The sequence below is a fragment of the Cyprinodon tularosa genome, unplaced genomic scaffold (genome assembly GCF_016077235.1).
Source record: "Cyprinodon tularosa strain WSP-4 unplaced genomic scaffold, ASM1607723v1 ctg51, whole genome shotgun sequence".
NCBI classification, from domain to species: Eukaryota; Metazoa; Chordata; class Actinopteri; order Cyprinodontiformes; family Cyprinodontidae; genus Cyprinodon; species Cyprinodon tularosa.
In genome coordinates this window covers 1,572,424-1,590,861 of record NW_024039241.1, presented here as the reverse complement: position 1 = coordinate 1,590,861, position 18,438 = coordinate 1,572,424, and the positions used below count along the sequence as shown (strand labels likewise).

The 18,438-nt window shown below is 37.0% G+C and overlaps 1 protein-coding gene across 2 annotated transcripts; it reads right to left on the bottom strand.

Moving 5' to 3' along the window:
* Positions 1–63: 63 nt before the first annotated feature.
* On the bottom strand, positions 64–13,905 carry tmprss5 (transmembrane serine protease 5). Of its 2 annotated transcripts, XM_038303370.1 has the most exons (13): positions 13,750–13,905; positions 11,827–11,965; positions 11,484–11,564; positions 7,343–7,456; positions 6,871–7,006; positions 5,170–5,283; positions 5,019–5,062; positions 4,729–4,891; positions 4,408–4,592; positions 2,134–2,232; positions 1,871–2,013; positions 1,607–1,759; positions 64–221 (listed from the first exon to the last, which is right to left on the bottom strand). In XM_038303370.1, exons 1-13 carry the CDS (start codon positions 13,750–13,752, stop codon positions 213–215), a joined length of 1,383 nt encoding a protein of 460 aa, XP_038159298.1. In that variant the 5' UTR covers positions 13,753–13,905; the 3' UTR covers positions 64–212. The 2 variants fall into 2 exon arrangements, with proteins under 2 accessions (XP_038159298.1, XP_038159297.1); XM_038303369.1 differs by lacking the exon at positions 64–221 and having other exon boundaries at positions 291–1,759.
* Positions 13,906–18,438: the final 4,533 nt, after the last annotated feature.

The window sequence follows — 18,438 nt, the reverse complement described above, 5'->3', positions numbered from 1 at the left end:
CTATACCACGGTCGCCCCTTGGCGGTAGGAAGGTGTTATTGCAATAATCACAACAATGCTTTTAAAGCGCTTTAATTCACATTGTTACATAAAAAATACATTGTTTATAATCTTTCTCTCATAATCTGTGCATCAGTTAGCTGACATATAAATGAAACATAAAACACAGCTGTAGTATGCAAATATCCTCTTCGTTTTTGCGCGGCTTGCTCTCAGTAATTCTGCAAAGACAAAGAGTGGTTGTTAGCAGTATGTAAACCACAATTATGTTTAATTGTAAATTGAAAAGCATGATAGACTGAAGTCTGTGATGACTGTAATTAGGCATCCATTGTTTGAACCACGGCAATGTTTACAGTAACTTTAATCTTTTTTATTTATTTAACAGTTATACATGTCATAGTATTTTTAGGGGATAGACTGTATTATAAACTCAACATCTCAATAACTCCTACAGCATACTTCTAAAATGATAGAATGTTTATATATGAAGCAAACATGTTTTCACTGTTGTGAGCATATGTATTCTGCTGGACCCTGCGCAAACATCTCCCTTTAAAAGTCAGTAAGAAGAGTGCACATGTGTGTAACTTTATCTTTATATAAATATAACCATTCTTTACAGGGTTCAAATGTTTGTAAGATAGCAGTAGTGAGCAAGCAGTATCATAAAGGCCAGGGGTCAGAAATTTATTAATGCAAGGTTTTACAGCATGGTTCAATGATTGATGTCCCAAGGTTTGAAAAAAATAATGGAGTATTCTTTAATATCTCCCCAAAATGGAAACAAAATACCTCAAATGTACACCTACCAAAATATTGGCTTTAACTTAAACTATCTTACTGCACAAGTGATGCATTATTCAGAGAACCAAGAGGCTTGTGGCGATGATCCATAACTCAGATGGTTAAAGTACAAGTCTTGCACTCCAAAGATATTTTTTTTAATGAAGAGGGGGAAGAAGCACGTGGATAATAGCAGCAGTAGTTGTAGAAAGCAGACCTGAAGAAGTTATATTTTCCTGTTTGTCATAATCTATGGAGACATGGAAAAAGATGGTCTAGCTAGATGAGACTGAGGGTGATATCCTGGGTTACTTATTTGCTGCTCCCAGGAGCAACTAAACACACAATCCCACTGTTAAATACATTGGAAATGGTTTCATAATGAATTGGCAAAAATTTAGCATTTTCAAAGCTGGTAGACACACATTTATGCACAAATGTTTGCAGCCCTACCCGATACAAAGTGTGATTTTATTATCTGTTCTATCAGAGTGGTTGAATACAAAAGCATGCCATATGTTTCAGGTTTACTTGTAAAATAGCAATAATATCATATTAAAGTCGAGCATAGCTGCAGAAGCATTGAAAACAAGATATACTATATTAATAAACAGACTTTTAAGGACAGTTGTTTGAAAGTTATTATGTCTAAGTGATCATAAAGGGAGCTGAATACAAATGTTTGTATTTTGGCTTGCTGTATGTTGGGTTTCATTAAATAAATCTCAATGATGCATTATGAAGATGGGAAAATTCCAAAGGGTATGATAACCTCTAAGATTACGTAACTATCCATGTAAACTTGTTAAAAAATGTCCACCTCAGTCATGTCATAGATCCAGTCCAAGAATTCAGCCACTTTAGTGTAAACCCCAGGATTGTTTGGCTCAGCGCAGCCTGTTCCCCAGCTCACCACTCCGGCGAGCCTCCACAGATTTTCATCTGGGCAGACCAGAGGACCCCCACTGTCCCCCTGATGAGGTACACAGAGAAACACTTTACTACAACCATAAATAAATGTGACAACAAGGGGTAAATCTTTAATAGCTTTCTAAAACACTACTTTTCAGTAGATGCATCCAACCTGGCATGCATCCACTTTTCCTTCGGTGTATCCAGCACAGAGCATCCGTGGAGTAATTTCTCCGTTATACATGCAGGAGCTGTTGCATCTCTTTGTGGTTATTATAGGAACTGGGGCTTCTTTCAGGGTGGCAGGTGAGTGAACTGAAAGAGGAAACGTGCATTTAAAGGCTGCCCTGTCAATAAAGGTGTTATGCTCTGTCACTATGTTAAAGCGTGGGTTGTAGGAGTAAAATGTAGGTCAGGTGCGTTGCAACAATTTACCACCATCAGGCTGTGTGTATCCCCATCCGGAAATCCAGCACTGTGTGCCACCTGGGAGATCATAGTCATATGGAGGCAAGCAGATGGGTCTAATTGTATCTAGATTAAAAGATGAAAAAACATTTTACTTCTTAACGACACATGTTGATGTAGTTTTAGAGATTTGTACTCTAATGGCTACACTCATTGACTGATTTACAAAGTCGGAGCATGCAAACGCAAGAATCTTGGAAAAGTGTCACGATCCCCAAAAAAAAGCAAAAAATATAGGAAAAAAACTCCTCACTGTGCTAATTCCAGACAGTCTTATCCTTTCGGACATTATGAGATAGAAATGGATGATACCTGCCTAACTGATCTTACAGCCTACTAAATAAGAGCGACTTAAACACAAGTTATTGTCACAAAAAGTATGAAGTTCCCCATTGCGCAAACTACATATGAGTTTGTGTGCATTTGCATATGTCACACACAATACTTGTGAGGTACATATATGTGTTTGTTAAGTTCAATGCAGTCTCTGCCTATACTTCATTTCATGCAAAGAGTTATGGGATCCCTCATACCCCTTTAGCACCAGATAGTGACATTGTGAGATTTTTACGTTAAAGGAACTATTATAGAAAGCACAGTAGTAGCCAGCATACTACTCAGATAGCACTTAGCTTATTTTGTCTTTTCAGCCTTTATCATGATTTAGATGTAAGATATTTTGAGTGATATTACTTCTTTTACGATTTGATTCCTGAGAAAAAAATCTTTAGCTTAACAGAAATCTGCCAAATTTGTAATTCTTGCAGGAAGCAGAAAGAGTGTCAGGCATCGTGGATGTTGTTGTGGACCTAAATGCAGGGTAGAGGAGGCAGAGATGGTCCTTGCAATTTTAATGGTGAGGTAGATTTTACAAAAACATAAATCCAGAAATAACAGGCTGGGAACTCAGGAACCAGAAACTAGAGAAGCTCAGAAGAAACAAACATACAAGAAGGAAATTAAGAGAATCCAGAACTGAGGAATAGCAGAGGTGGTGTATATGTGGGAGACAGAACCAAGAGTGGTGTAATCAGTTAATTGGGAGCAGGTGTGGACAGATGCAGCAAGAAGGGAGATAAGGGGAAAGGAAAGGGTCACTAGGGGGCAACATAGAGTAACAAGGGAAAACAGGGTATAACTGTTACTGGAAAAGAACTTAAATAAGGCTGAAGGGGAATAAAACTAATAACTACAAAATAAGGAAAGATCAAGGGAAAACCACAGGATAAGAGAAGGGACTGGATATAACGGCAGCCATGGAAAACATAACCTAAGGATAAGGGAAGTTATGACTAACTACAACTAGACCAAGGAATAAAAGTAACAAAAATGCTGAAAAGAGAATAACAAGGACAAGTAAAACCAATAATTCAAATATTGTATAAATCAATACAGAATAACATAAAATAAAGCATATCTGAGAACCCAAAATGAAACTTACACGGAACCAAAAAGTCCAGAATGACAGATCATGACAAAAAGAAAAGAAATTAAAAGCAATGTAAAGCACAACAGGCAGTAAAGCAGGATTTGAAACAATGAAATAATTTCTTTTGTCACCTCTGGATATCAGACAAAAATAGAAAGAATTTAATGAATCATTCTAAAACTAGTTCAACAGTTAATGTGGGCCTATATTTTAACAGGAGTGTTCAATTTTGGGATCCACTGTACACTACTAATATAGTGGTATCAATAACTAATTTAACATTTTATTAGTAAAATTAAGAAGTACCAATTAGGAATTATTAGATACTCCTTTATCTGCTTACTGTGGGTTGTGGCAGGATGAATCCAGCCTTTTAGACTGTGGCTTAAGAGATAGGGTCCTCTGTCACATCCTATCAATGCCCCAAGGGAACAAAAAGTCATGGATTGTTAATTAGAAGCTCCTAGAAACTCTAATCAATTTAAAGAATTAGAGTATGAGTAGAGATAATGGTTCAAGACATTTGTTTCAAATATAGGTTGTAAATGTAGCCAAAAAACTGTGCAACAGTTATATATAAGCATGGGATTCACTCCCTAAATGAACCAAGATGTAAGTTTGTATTCTTATAATAGCTATTTTTGTGTGAGATAGTTAAAGAATTAAAGACATTTTTTTCCCAAATTGTTACACAGTGGGCTGTAAATGAGTTAGAAAAAGGTACACAGACAACACCTTGAGAGTAGTTTCTGGGTTTTGCTCCACATGTGCTTAAATAAGTTTTTGTATACAAAACTTGCCCACAGACGCACCTGAAAAATTGAGGGGTCGTCGCAGTTTAATCAGCGCTATGTCACTATCATGGCTCCTGTGGTTGTAGTTCTTGTTGTAGATGATCTTTTCCACCACATAACCCGCATTTTGAGCAATTGTAGCAGAGCTACGAGTTACAATGCCGGCATAGACCACCCAGCTGGACACCTGAGGTAGCCTGTAGCTGACATTTCAAAGGTAAAACAGACAGTGATGAAAGAGATTGTGTCCTGCAGCTGCACAGCTGTTAATTACTGATTGTTGCCCTTCAGAGCAGCTCTGCCCTCTGACCTATAACGCTGTTAAGGTCAGCAGCTTACTTGTGCACACAGTGAGCTGCTGTTACTATCCAATGGCTGGTGATGATTGACCCTCCACAGTTGTGACGGTTGTTGTAGTAGAGGCTGACTTGCCACGGCCACCTGCCCAGCGTGGCCTCAACACCTCCTATTATCCTGGGCAGCTTTGCTCGGGTCCCACACTCTGCACAGAGATTCAAAGTTTGGACTGGTTAATGCAATAATTCTGGTGCAGCTGTAGCTATGCTCTGTTAACTTTGGACATGTTACAAGAATTTTTGTGTTAAAAGGGTTAAAACCAAATTGCTTACCAAAACACTGCAAAGATATAACCTTCCCTGTGCTACAGCTCTCCCTAAATGAAAATAAATTGATAGACTGATTAGGTTTTATCAATATGTTAATAGGTAAAACAGTTAGTGCATCAATCTAAATATAATGTGGCCACATAAATCACAGTACCTGAAGCCCCATATGTTTTCTAGACTAGTCTTTTGCTCCGAGGTAATTTGTATGAATCCTTCAGTGTAGTTTGGCGCAATATCCGTTAGCTTTACTTGTTTATGTTTGGTCAGTCTGGTAAAAAGAAAAAAACACTGAAGTTAGCTGGGGGGAAAATGCTTGCAAATTATTCACACCTCTTAAACATGTTGTTTGTAAAATTATTTTGATTTAATTACAGCTGTTAATGATTTGGGGTATGTCTCTACCAGCTTTGCAAATATACACACTATGAGAGAAGTGTTCAAGCTCAATCAAATTGAACAGAGGATGACTGTAAAATTCCATTTGCCACAAATATGGCACTGACTATGTCTGGGTAATGAAAAAAACATTCTAAGATGGCAAAATTAACTAAATCTTTAACATATACTTTTGGCTGTGTGTGTGATTGTCCTGCTGGAAAGTTAAAAAATATCCATTTCCAACCCAGTCTCAAGTCCTCAGCAGAATCAACAGGTTCTAGTTTTATTTTCCTCTTCCTAATAAAAATCCCTCCCTCACCTTTATTTGAGGGTGAGTTTAAAGTGATCTGCAGTGAAAGTTTCTGCAAAACAGAGCAGCTTATTTGTGCACCCAAAGTAAGGGTTTAGCCTCATCTTATCAGAATGCCTTCTTCTTCTCTTTCTTCTTAACAGCTTCTGGAAAGATTCTTTGAACAGACAGAGCTTCTTTGACCTTCTTGCATCTAAAGCAGTTTTTGTGACACTCTTCTTCAAAGGCTGCATGGGTAAAGAGCATGAATGATGTTTGTTTCATTGACATATTCTGCCAGCTGAACTGTAAATATCTTTAGCTCCTCTAGAGTTAATACAGTATGGGCCTCTTGACAGCTTTTTTTGTCATATAATTTATACTGTCATGTCTTCTAAGTTCTTTTTCCCTGACCTGTATGCTGTGCCTTTGTCTTTATTATGCTTTTTGAACAGAACCAAATGTTGCACCCAAAGCTATTTTATTTCAATATATAACATTTTTTTATTGTATTATTGATTTGTTCAATGTGACTGTTATTTTTTCTGGTCAATTTTGTTGTTTAAAACATCGCATCTAGTTGCTATTGTTTAAGCACATCTGATATAGGCACTACGTCAATGTTAGTGGCGGGAGTTGCAGGAAGAAGAAGAAGAAGATGGCTAGGTGTGATGGTTTTTTCTGCGTGTCAATGCCTGGCTGCTCCAGAGAGAAGCAGCGTGGGGCTAATAAAGTTGACAAATGCGAAGACGGAGTCCTTTCTGTTTCAGGAGTGCAACACAAACAGGTACATAAACACTGAGAATAAATAACATACAGGTAGATGACCTAACCAATGGCATTACTTCTAAAGGGAGTTCATTTAAAAAAAATAAATTTAGAGCTATCTAAAGCCTGAATATTATCATCTTGTAAAACTATATTAAAGACATTTATCCTTTTACGTTACAAATAGGCTTGTTGTTTAAAATATCAGCATACAAGCTTGGTGCCATAATCTAAAAAATTTGAATGTGTTTTAATATTTGTGTGAGGGAATCTGCTTCATGCTAAGGGATCATAAGGGGATCTATGTTTCGACACATGAGGGCAGATCGTTGAAAAGTAGGTACGGGGGAAAAATAAGTGAGTTGGGACCCCAATTCCATCCTAAATTAAAGGGTTAATGTGGTGTTTGTGTTGCCACACCTCAGATAACCAAGCTGCCTGCAGACCAGTGTTCCTAATGATGAGTTCCACCTCTCCGCGCACACCGGCAGCCAGGTGTGCTGTTTCCCAAGCTGGATCTCTAGGAGGGAGTTCTCTGGGCTGATTCTGTAAAACACTGAACCTGATTGATTCAAAATCCCTCCAGAGACAAACTCTCAATCAGCAGTAATGAATGAGCGAGTAGAGCGATGATTGAGAAAAGACCAGCTATGGTCTGTATGTACAAAGAGGTCACTATGTTTTTACATCAGCCAACAAGATTCTTCCACAGGTGAGGCACAGGACAAGATGACTCAGTTGAGTACAAATCTAGCTTCTGTTGATGTAGAAACAATGTCAGAGGTGACTCTAAGTTGTATAATAAATCAAATGACAGTAAGCGGCATAGCAACAGAATCCCCCTATGACTGTTAATCCATCAAGCAGATAAACACACGAGAGGAAAACAAACCTTTCCGTGGGTCAGAGATGGAGACATCATCCGTCATGTTGCAGAAAGACGTCTCCTTTGTATCTCCAAGCCCTTCTGTTGTTTGGGAAGAGGGTGGCCTCAGCAGAAGTTTGACTGAATGCAGAAAAAAAAAGTTAAATGAGTCTTAATGCTATTCTGGAAAATCAAGAATGATTCTGAATTAGTACTCAGAGCAAAGCAACTTCTTCAGTGATCATCTTATACTGTTAGAAGTGATATGGTGTATCTGGAAAGACTAACAAGAATCTGATTTAAAAAAGGATATTAACCTAAATGTATGACTTGCACTATGAAAACAATAATATAGTTCTGTCTGTAAGATAAATTAAAAAGGTTTAAAAAGGCTGTATATTAAGGTCAGTATAAAGTATATTTTAAATGTACACCCTTATTTCTTTGGACCTGGTACCTATAAATAAAACCTAATTTTAGACTGATAAGTTACAATATTTTTGCTGCTTTAATATGTGGCCATGTTTATTTTCTACATCACATCAAAGTTTGTTTTTTCAAATGCAATTTGAATTATATGAAGATTTGTTATTAATTAGGTTTTCTATACTGGTGCCAGATTAATAAATAGAATACGCAGCAGTGTCAGCTCTCATAAGGTTCTTGCTGTTGTAACTTGATAAAGATGTCTGCAAATAAGTAACAACAAAGTGCAGCACCCAGGAGGGGTCATGAATAATACATTTCAGTTTACTATCCAAAAATATGTATCTAACAGGGTCATAAAACTTTTTTTTATGAATTAGCATTAACATTAGTGAATGAATGGGTAAGCAGTGCCTTGCAGAAGTTTTCATGCACCTGTAACTTCTGTAATTCGGTAGATCAAGCATAACTTAATAGCAAGAGAAAAGTATACATTGTTTTTGGTAATTTTATCCAACAAAAACCTTAAAAGATATAATATGTTTTTGTGGCTCTCTGTCTTATAATGAGAATAAGAACTACTAGGAGGTAAAACAAAGTTGGAGAAGAAATTGTTTTAATATTACATTTGTATGTTATGGATTTGTATGTTTGTGATTCAAAATTGGACTCAAGTACCAGTTCAATAAGCTTAACATTGCTTAACATTTGGTATATTTAGAAATAAAAGAAAGAGATATGAGGCTGAAATAAGTGTAGTTTGGGTTTAGCAGTCTAACAGCTGCAAGGTAGAAACTATTTCTAAGCCTGGTGTTCCTGCTCTGGATGCTCCTCAGCTGCCTGCCTTAGGGGAGAAGTTGGAATGGTGTATGCAGGATGGGAGGGGTCCTACATGAATTGGAGCAATCTCCCCATGCATCCTGATGTGTAGAGATCTAAGGTGGAAGAAAGGATGCTCCTCACAGTCCTCTATGCAGCCATCATGTCTGCAGCAGTGCAGCTGCTGTGCCACATGGAGGTGCAAAGAATGCTCTTCACCTCACAGTGACTGAGCTCCCGCTGAGCTCCCAAGTGATTAGGGGCTCTCCTGACCCGGCAAGAAGGGTTGGCACACCAGGTTTGGTCACTGGATAAACACACACCCAGGTAACTGTATTTGGAGAGCACGTCCATAACTACTTCTCCGAGGATGAGGGGATGAAAAGGGTGCTTGTCCTTTCTAAAATTCCCCACCATCTTAGTCTTCTTCACATTGATAGACAGGTCATTGTCTCTGAACCACTGACCTATTGGTTCTATCTTATCTCTGTATTTGGACTCATCATTGTTTGTGATGCATGCTGCAAACTTCACTACAAGACAGTTGCTGGGTCTTGCCAGGGCAATTGTATGTCAGCAGACTAAAGAGGATGGAGCTCAGTATGCAGCCCTGTGGGAAGCCAGTGCTGAAGGTAATGGAGGGCGAGTCGGTGTTGTGGATCCTGTGATTCTTAGGTCTGTTGGTCAGGAAGTCAATGACCCAGCTTCTCAGTGTGGGACTCATTCCTAGATTGGAGAGCTTCTGCACTGAGGTCTGTGGGATGATGGTGCTGAAGAGCTGACATATGTAGAAATATCTGCTCTCCAAGTGGTTGAGGACTGAGTGGGCCACTGATGAGATCCACAGTTACATTCATAGAGTTCTTGATGTGGGTCAGGACTAACCTCTCAAAACGCTTCATGATTACAGTATAGATGTGAAGGCTACAGGTCGGTACTCATTTAGGCCTGTGAGTGTGGAGCACTTGGGGACAGAAAGTCAGTGACAGTGACGCATTACAGATGTCCACCAACACCTCAGAGAGCCCTGGGTTGTTGTTGGGGCCTACAGCCTCGTGGATCATGATTCGGAAAGGTAAAATTACTTCTTTTTTTTTCACATTTACCTGATGAATTGCGTCCTTTTAAATTGCAGCAGATAGAGGTAAGTAAAACCGATACAGAGATCTTAAATGCAATCAAAACGGTGAAGTTTTATTTGGTTTTACAGTGAAAAATGAACAACGACCCAGGAATGCATTAAAATATAGTTACCTGGAGCAAAATGGGTTAGCCCAGATTATAGCACCAATGAGGCGGGGCTCAGCTAGAACAAAAAGTGATAAAACTTTGAACTACAATGGCCTCTATCATGTATATGCATGGCCAAAAATGAGGTACCTTGACGCTTGAAATGTTAGCCAGTCCAACCGTAGAACCGCTTTGTACAAAAGGAAAAAAAAACAGACAGGCTCAATGAGCATTAACATTCAGTTCAGAACTCTCAGCAGTTGAATTAGAAATCTTCTTTCAGATAAAACAAACACAACACATAATAATATCCACTCTGCCTATTTCTCACTCAAACAGAGTACTTATTAAGCATCAGATCAAAAGAGGGGGAAAATGGGTTTAATGTCTTGGCTCAGTGGAATGGATGGGGACCTGGCCAGCTCGGCTCGCTTTGGTTCAGTTCAGTCTGACTCGTCAACCCAATCCTCAATCAAACAGGCAGCTCTTGGAGAGATTTAAATTAATCCGATGCAATGACAATAGAGGCAGATCTGCAGGACTTAATTTGATCACTTACAGGAGCTTGAAAAGGACATCTCTTTAAAGAGGCTGAGAAGTCAAAGAGGCCCGACCAGGGGATCACGGTTTGGAGGTTTGGGGCCCAGGCAATGGGGCCCAGGCTGTTCCATGGGGGCAAACGTGGGATGAGCAGATGAAGATGATGTCTGTAAGGTTTTCTATCTCTGAAGCCAGTGCTCTCTCGTCACTATCGGACTGTTCTCCAAAGATCAGCATTTCTTGGAGGTTTACATGGCAATCTCTTGTTTTTGTGTCCATTTGGCCCTATTTTATCATGTTACTGCATTTTTGCTATTATATTTATTTAGAAATAATTATACATGCAAAATCGTTCATGAGGGGGTCCCCTAACTGCCCTAAGCTACCCTAAGCCTAACCCTCATGCCTTAGTCCGGCACAGAATGAACGCAATTTAGTTTCAAACATCTGGGTGGTATGTTTAAAATATATAAGCTATCATGTAGTTGTCCAAACAGAATCATGAAATCTAAAAAAAAACTTGCAGTACCAATTAAGGTTTTTTTTTTTTTTTTTCAAAAGCCATATGACTGTCTTAACAAGCCTGTCATCACACTGCTCCTTGGAAAACCTGGTGTACGTAGTCTGAGGTGGTAATTGTCTAAAGAAAATGACTTTCTTTTGTTAGAAAGGCCCAGTCAAAGCCTAGACCTAAATCCAATTAGGAATATTTTGCAAGAGTTGGAAATTGATGTCAAAAGTAACCTTTGTCCTTTCTGACTCAATTTGACATGCAACGGTCTTATAGAAATAACTCTAACATTTGCAGCTGTACAGGTTTATCCGCAAAGTATTGATTTCACAAGATTGAATAGTTTCATGTTGCAGTCGTTATGCTTCCGAATTGTGACAATGTTAAAAACAACAAATCCTTTTGTGCAAAATTATGCAAAGATTTTGTGTTGGTCTGCCTAATAATATTCCAATTACTATCCTTAAAGCTGTAGCTTTAATTTGACAACATGTCAAACATTTCAAGGGGACTTATTTTAGATTCTTTTGCAAGGCACTAAATCCCCATGGTAATTCTAATGAGACCTTTAGCCCATTTATTTTTACTTCCTAGCTCCTGCTAAGCTCATTTAGTCATTATTTCTCAGACACATTGACTCACCTAGAAACCAGACACCTACAAGTAAGCCTCCCAGGAGTCCAACTGCACACACTGCTGCCAGCAACCTCACCAGTCTGTGAGCTAAAGTAACAGTTAATAATAGTGTTAATGCCTTCTTAACCATGATGTGAGCTGAAAGGAATGATCAAATGTCAGCTGGTAAATATATTTGCTAGTGAACACATAGCACCAACACAAGAGGAAATAAGGATTTCTAGAATGCATATTTGTCAGAAATGAGCAAAAATACTAATCCAAGTAATGTTTTTTTGATGAAGTGCCTCTTTATGTTTTGGTATCTACTAGTCTACAGACTGTAAAGAAAATACTTGTTGATGCTTACTGTGAGTTGTAGAATGGGTTCCTTTTAACCAACCCTGGACCCCTTTACTCGCCTGAACTCCAGCTGTTGTCTCTGATTGAAAGGGATGACTGACGGCCACTGGGGTTTCAATTACTGACAATGCATCTCCATCAACACTCTGTAAGAATTAAAGTGGGCACATCAAGTCTCATTTAGAGCTCTTTTCTGTTTGAAAAAAAATTGGCAACAGTGCTGACCATCTGCTCCTGAGCAACATTCAACCTGTCGGGTTCTGTCGAATTTAATTAGGAGATCTGTATTGCGGAATATTATCCACCATTAACCAGTCCAGATGCATGCATCCAGGTAAGTAAACATCGATGTGTGTGTTGTTTTCCCCCTTCCTGATTGCAGAATAATGAGTTAGCAGAGACGTTGAGTTGTCTTTTCTTTTTGTTTCTTAGCTGCACATTATGTTCTATGCTGCATTCCTTTATATTATATTTCTCCTGGGTGTCTGTTTACTGAGCAATCCCACCTAGAAGCAGCTGTTTCTATAAGCAATTTATTGTAGTAATTATAACCCATCTCTCAATATATGGGACATGCATAGTCAATATCCTACAATTACTTTGCAAACTTCATCTACATGCATACAACAGCAGCTGCTCATGTACAGTGCTGGTTAGACATTTGCAAACACAGAATGTCTTTTTTGGGGATTTTAAGATGAAAATAATTCATGCCTTTTTTCTGGGTGAACTGTTGATACCCCACTACGAAACCTAGATGCAGCAGTTAGAACATTATTGTGGATTCACTCCAATAAGCATCTCTAAGCTTTTTTGCTGCATTTGAGATCAAAACTATTAGAGAAACTTAAAATTAGGCCTTTTTATCCAGTTTGAGACCAACACTGGATTGTTGTACTGTTATAACACATATCCATTTCTAATTTCAATATGTGAATTTGAGTTGAAGTGGATAACTTCAGAGGATATCTTTGTTCATTAACAGTCCATTTTCTCCCTTCATCCGTTCTGGTGTATTTCACTAGAGTCTTCGTTTGTGAAACAGATCCTTGGCATAATACTTTCACCACCATGCCCAAAGGTTGGTATCTGGTAAGTTTGATAACTAAGCAGTCTTATTGGTGGGGCTTTGGAAAAAATTTGCAGCATTATGGTCCTGGGATTTCTTGTTGTGTATTGTACTGTATGTTAAAAACAAGGAAATGCAATATCCAAATTCTTCAGCTTTATCTCGAATCAATTGTTCCAAACTGGATGTAATTAGCTGTTCCAGCAACACAATGATCACACACAAGACTAAAAATGGTTGTGGACTAGAACAAGGAGGATATTTATGTTTAGAAAGCCTTGACCTATACTACTCCAAAACATTTTAAACAACGCCTAAAAGCTAGGAAACAAAACATTTAAAATTTAACGAGAATACAAAATATTCAGTCAGAATTTGAGACTGAATATTTGAGAGCCACTAAGTGTCTAGATTAGGCGGGACTTGCTAAGAAAACTTTCATTAAATGTTACATGTGTAAATATAATCCTTTTGCATTCTTTTTAACCACGGAACAGATTTAGGATGTGGTCATCCTACACTGTACTCTTTAAAAAGGGTTCACATAAATAATTAAAAACCCACATAGCTTTATGCCCATGGTGAGCATACATGCATTTTTCATTGATGCAATCTTTGTACAATTTTAGACGTAGACGTTAAGTATTCTCCAAAACAATAGGAAGTTACATTCCCTTGAGGAAAATTGCACATTGAAGTGAAAGGCAAAAAATAAAAAAAAAATAAAAAATCAGTCATTAATAAAAGATGCATTTAAAGAAAACCTAAACCAAGAGAAAAACAAAAGTTATCAGAAAAGTGACCATCTTAGGACTACATCAAACAGATGAAACACTAGTTCTAGTTTTCATTGTCTCCTACCATGTTTTTCCTTGTTTACGGACCTGATGAAAAAGCTGCAGCGTCGTTCTTGCTCATCTGTAAGCCTGCTGTGGTGTAGGGATGGACGTTCGTCCCTGTTGATTTGCCATTTAACAGAATGCAACTCTGGATTTTCCCGTCACAAAGAGACAATGAGGTCAGCAGCGTTGAGGAGAATGAGGCTGTTGTTTGACAGTTGGGTCATGGGGCCAGTAGAAGCAAGTGAAACCTTTTTTTTTTAAGGTAGGTGAGGGAGAGGATCTCTAAAGATACTCCTGAATTTGTTATTGGTAGGATTCCTAGTGGTTGCCGGGTAACTCTTTTTACCTGAGCCAAAAGATAGTCTATTCTCACCTGAGACGCGTTATTACCTGACAATTTCTGGGTTCTGTGAAAAGGTCATTATTGCAAATTGTTGAAAAGTCTCATATCATGTCAAACCCCATCATTTGAAACCCAAAGCTATCGTCTCTCAGCACTCATTGGTAAAATTAAGTCCACTGACAGATGCCCTCTCTTTTAAATGGTTCCTTTTTACTAGAGTTGTTTTTTCTCCCAATTTAGAGGCATGCTCTTTGTCTTAATTAGTTTAGAAAATGTAGTTACAAAGATCCATTAGGTTGAAGAGAAGAAGGAAAATAATTAGCATGTTGAAAAAGGGAGATGAGTGCTTTTGAATACAGCCAGAACAAAATAGTTTAGCTTCATCAGATAGAAGATCAAAGCCTGTCATTACCTAATTTCCTTGGAAACGAACTGAATTTCTTCTCATTAGACAACTGATTATAATTAGATCCATTCAGCGAAGAGAACATTTGATTAAAAATAAATGTGTATTTATATCTTTTATGATGTAGGATTAGTTTCCAGGTGAAGGGATAAACTGCAAGGACGAAAATTCCTTCCCATCAAGTTGTCAACGCGGACTGAAAGAGAAAACCCAGCTCTGTTTGGCTCATCTCACAGGTGTAACATTAAAGACTTAAAAGTCAAACACAGAGTTGTAAGACATGTGGCAAAATTCACACTGCATTTCATGAAGATACTGTTTTTAAAAAGTGGATTACAATATAAATCTCGTGTTGAATTGTTCTGGAAAATCAGTCAGTAGAAGGACATCTAAGCTGTTGTCTGGCAATTTTTAAAACCATTTAATGTCTCTTTGACTAACTTTTTATTTCACATGCAAAGCCAATAGGAATTTATTCTGCTGCATTTATTGAATTCATTTTTGTTTCTCTTTGCATTTATGTGGGTCTTAAGAAATGTGTTGAACAAAAATATATTTTACACATTTTATTTTCCTTCTTCTGACACATTTTAAAGTCCTTCAAATGGAAGGGAAATAGCTGTAAAAATAGCCTGAAACCAGTGTTTCATATTATATTCTTATAGCACCAAAACTAAAATGTAAAATCATGTTAAAAATAGGTTTAATTATCAGAAAATCTATTTAAACCTTTGTTTAATCAAGAGATAAAAGAATAATGTTTTAGGTTTGAAAATGAGACCATCACCAGTTACAGTATAGAGGCTTATTACATCTTTAGGCAATTAAAATCAAATCACTAATGTGATGGAATGTAAAATCAACAGCACATTGCAAACAAATAATGTCCCCACAAGCTCATCCAAGAGGAGCGAATCGTGCATAGTCAATAACTCAATATAATTAGCTGGGATTCATTAGATTAAAAATAATAATAATTAGCCAATCCGTCTGTAAGATTTGATTGGATTTTCTCTGTTAAGGGTCTTTAGATGACATGTTTTGTGAATTGGTGCTATATAAATTAACTGAATTTAATTAAATTGAATAACTATCACACCAGCATAATGTCTGTCATCACTGGAAAAGTATATGAATGATGAGGCTTGGTTGTAAAACAGGGCTAGTGGTCATAATCTCTCATAATAACTGTTAGAAAGTCTTCTTTATAGTGTATGGATCCTAACTTTATTATGTAGGCCTAATTTAAAACATTAAGGGTATTATAAATTTAAGTCATGATGTCTGTGATTAAATTTTGCGATGGCAACAATGTGACACACATCTATAATAGAAAATATTATAAAACAAGAAGAGCTTCTACTTGTGATTTTCTAAATGTTTTTTTATGCTTCTTTTAACATCAAGTGCTATTGGGACTAAGTTCTGCTATCCTAACAATACTGATTAATTATATATATATTTTTTAAACATCCAAGGTATAAAACATGACCCTGTTTGCCACAAACGCTTAAAAGACTGAAATCCCTTTTTAAATAACAATACTAAACTTTTTTCTTCTGAACCTTTGACTTGCAGCAGTTGGTCCGTTCGGTACCATAAAGGTTTAGTGTTGTGAAATTGGGAAGTGATGTAACAGAGTGGAAAGCAAACCCTTGATATCTGTTTCTCTTTTTTGATGTTTTCACTTTTTTTCATTTCAGTATAATTTCGTTATTTATTTATTTGTTTTCAATCTTTGGTGTCTGTTTTCAAAGGCATTATATTTTGATACAATCATAGCTCCCTTGTTATTAGTAGTTTCCAACAGTTTTGTAGTGTAAGTATTTGATAAAATGCTGAAATTGTGCTTGTTGAGACATCCTGAGATAACCCTAATATTCATAATTTCATCAAAATCTAAAATATGCCTTCAATGCAGAACAATAGCAGTAATCCATGTGTGAACTCCAAATGTGTGTATTTCAGTCTAAAGCTCCTTTGTGAAGATGTTGGCAAATGGCCAGTTTGGATCCTTATCTATCAGTCTTTTTCTCTGAGGGGGTTGTTCTCCTAGCTCACATTTAATCAGTTCTTCTTTTATCTCTGTCATCAGCATGTCTGCTTCTGTAAATGTCCAACCTCAAGCATTAAATGCTTTCTCTATTTCCTGCCAGAAAACGCATCACTAGGTTAAAACTGAGCTGAAAAGAGGACGATTACCGGTAGTCCTTTTGCATTTTTGAGCATTTGATTCTGAACAGCTTACAACCAAAACCAAGCTTATATGCTTTAATGCATTTAAAATCGAATCACTCATTTCAAAACTTCATTTTTTTGTGTGTGTTTTTGCCTTTGAGAGGCCTGAACACTGTTGAGATTGATGTTAATGGTCAGAAAGAGAGTAGATGAAATGGAAAGTAAGACAATGGCAGTGAAATACAGAAAGAACAAGAGGTGTTTATTCCTACATATAAATAGATACTGACAAAGTAACCTATCTCATACCACATTAAAATTTAAAAAACATGCCAAAGAGAATTCAGAGTTACAAAATATCCAAAACTTTCTTTAAAGTATGATATACATAATCTAATCACATTCTTTATCTTTTTTTCAGACTGGATGAGTAATTCTGAAAAGCACTAATCATCCAACACATTTCACATTTTCCTCTTATATAGGTGTTTCTCGGTTTTGGACAACAACAGATTCATAACCTTTAATGTTTAGAATGTTATTTTCAGAAGCAGCTATATATAATAATTTTAAAATGAACCGTTAGTAACCCAGTAACAGCACAATTAGAGTAACTAATTACTAGTCAATGTAACAATGTAGTTAGTTTTAATGATGTTCAATGTCAAATAATGTATATCTTTTGTTTTTGGACTTTAAATACAACTGGAGGTTAAAATATAAAATATAAGTTTTTGCTCCTAATTGATGATTTCCATAATTTTGTAATAGAACTACATGCAGTATCTTAAAACATTATAAACTTAGGTTTTATTTGTGGGCAGAGTGAGATGCAAAATAATTATGTAGATTAGATTTGTTTTTTTGTTTGTAAAGTAAATCAGATGTAGAGCTTCATATTTCTGTACACTGGTGGCATCTAACTTGTTATAAAATGTATATGACCCTAATGGTTTTCAAGTAGTTTGAATAATTATAATAATTTGCAATGTAATTAAACAGAGGTTTCATTTCTGTTCTAGAAAATATTTGTGTAAAAAAAAAAAAAAATCATTCAAATAAATTCAGTATACAGTAGCCAGGTGTCAGTCAGTGTTGGGATGATATGAGGAGCTGCTTTACATTAGGAATGCTCCTACCTGACGTATGAAGTCTTTGTTTTTGCAAATAATGAGAAAATAGTTAGCCTTTAAACTTCAGAGAATGCCTTTCCTTAGAAAAATGCTGTTATTGATTTGGATGGCTCTGCGCCATTGTCTCTCCTCTGTGTTTAACCGATGTAACACCTGCCCAGATTGCAGCTCGTCAGCCACAGGGGAGAAATGTACTCATTACATCAGCTCAAATAGTCAAAGGAGGAGGATGTGCCAAAGGAAGGAAAAGGTGCATGGGATATATAAAATATATACAGAGTGTCCACATATGACAGGTTTTGTTTTTCAGCAGAATCATTATACCATAACACATGGTGTTTACATGGGTATTCATATGGATGGATATTTATATGCATATATATATAGTTATCGCAGTGGGTGTAAATGTAGAGAAACAGATTATTGCAGAGGGTATCAAATAGTAATTTCACATCACATTTTGCAAGACCCATTCTGGGTCTTTGAGTGGTCTTTGAGTGGTAGCGCTCTTTTTTCAAACAGGGTGTAAAAGTCTTTCATTAAAGGAGCTGCTCAGCTCCTCTACAGTCTGGTGCAGGGGGTGAGAGGTGTTGTCCATGATGGATGTAAGCTTTGACAGCACCCTCCTTTCAGCCACTTCCTCCACTA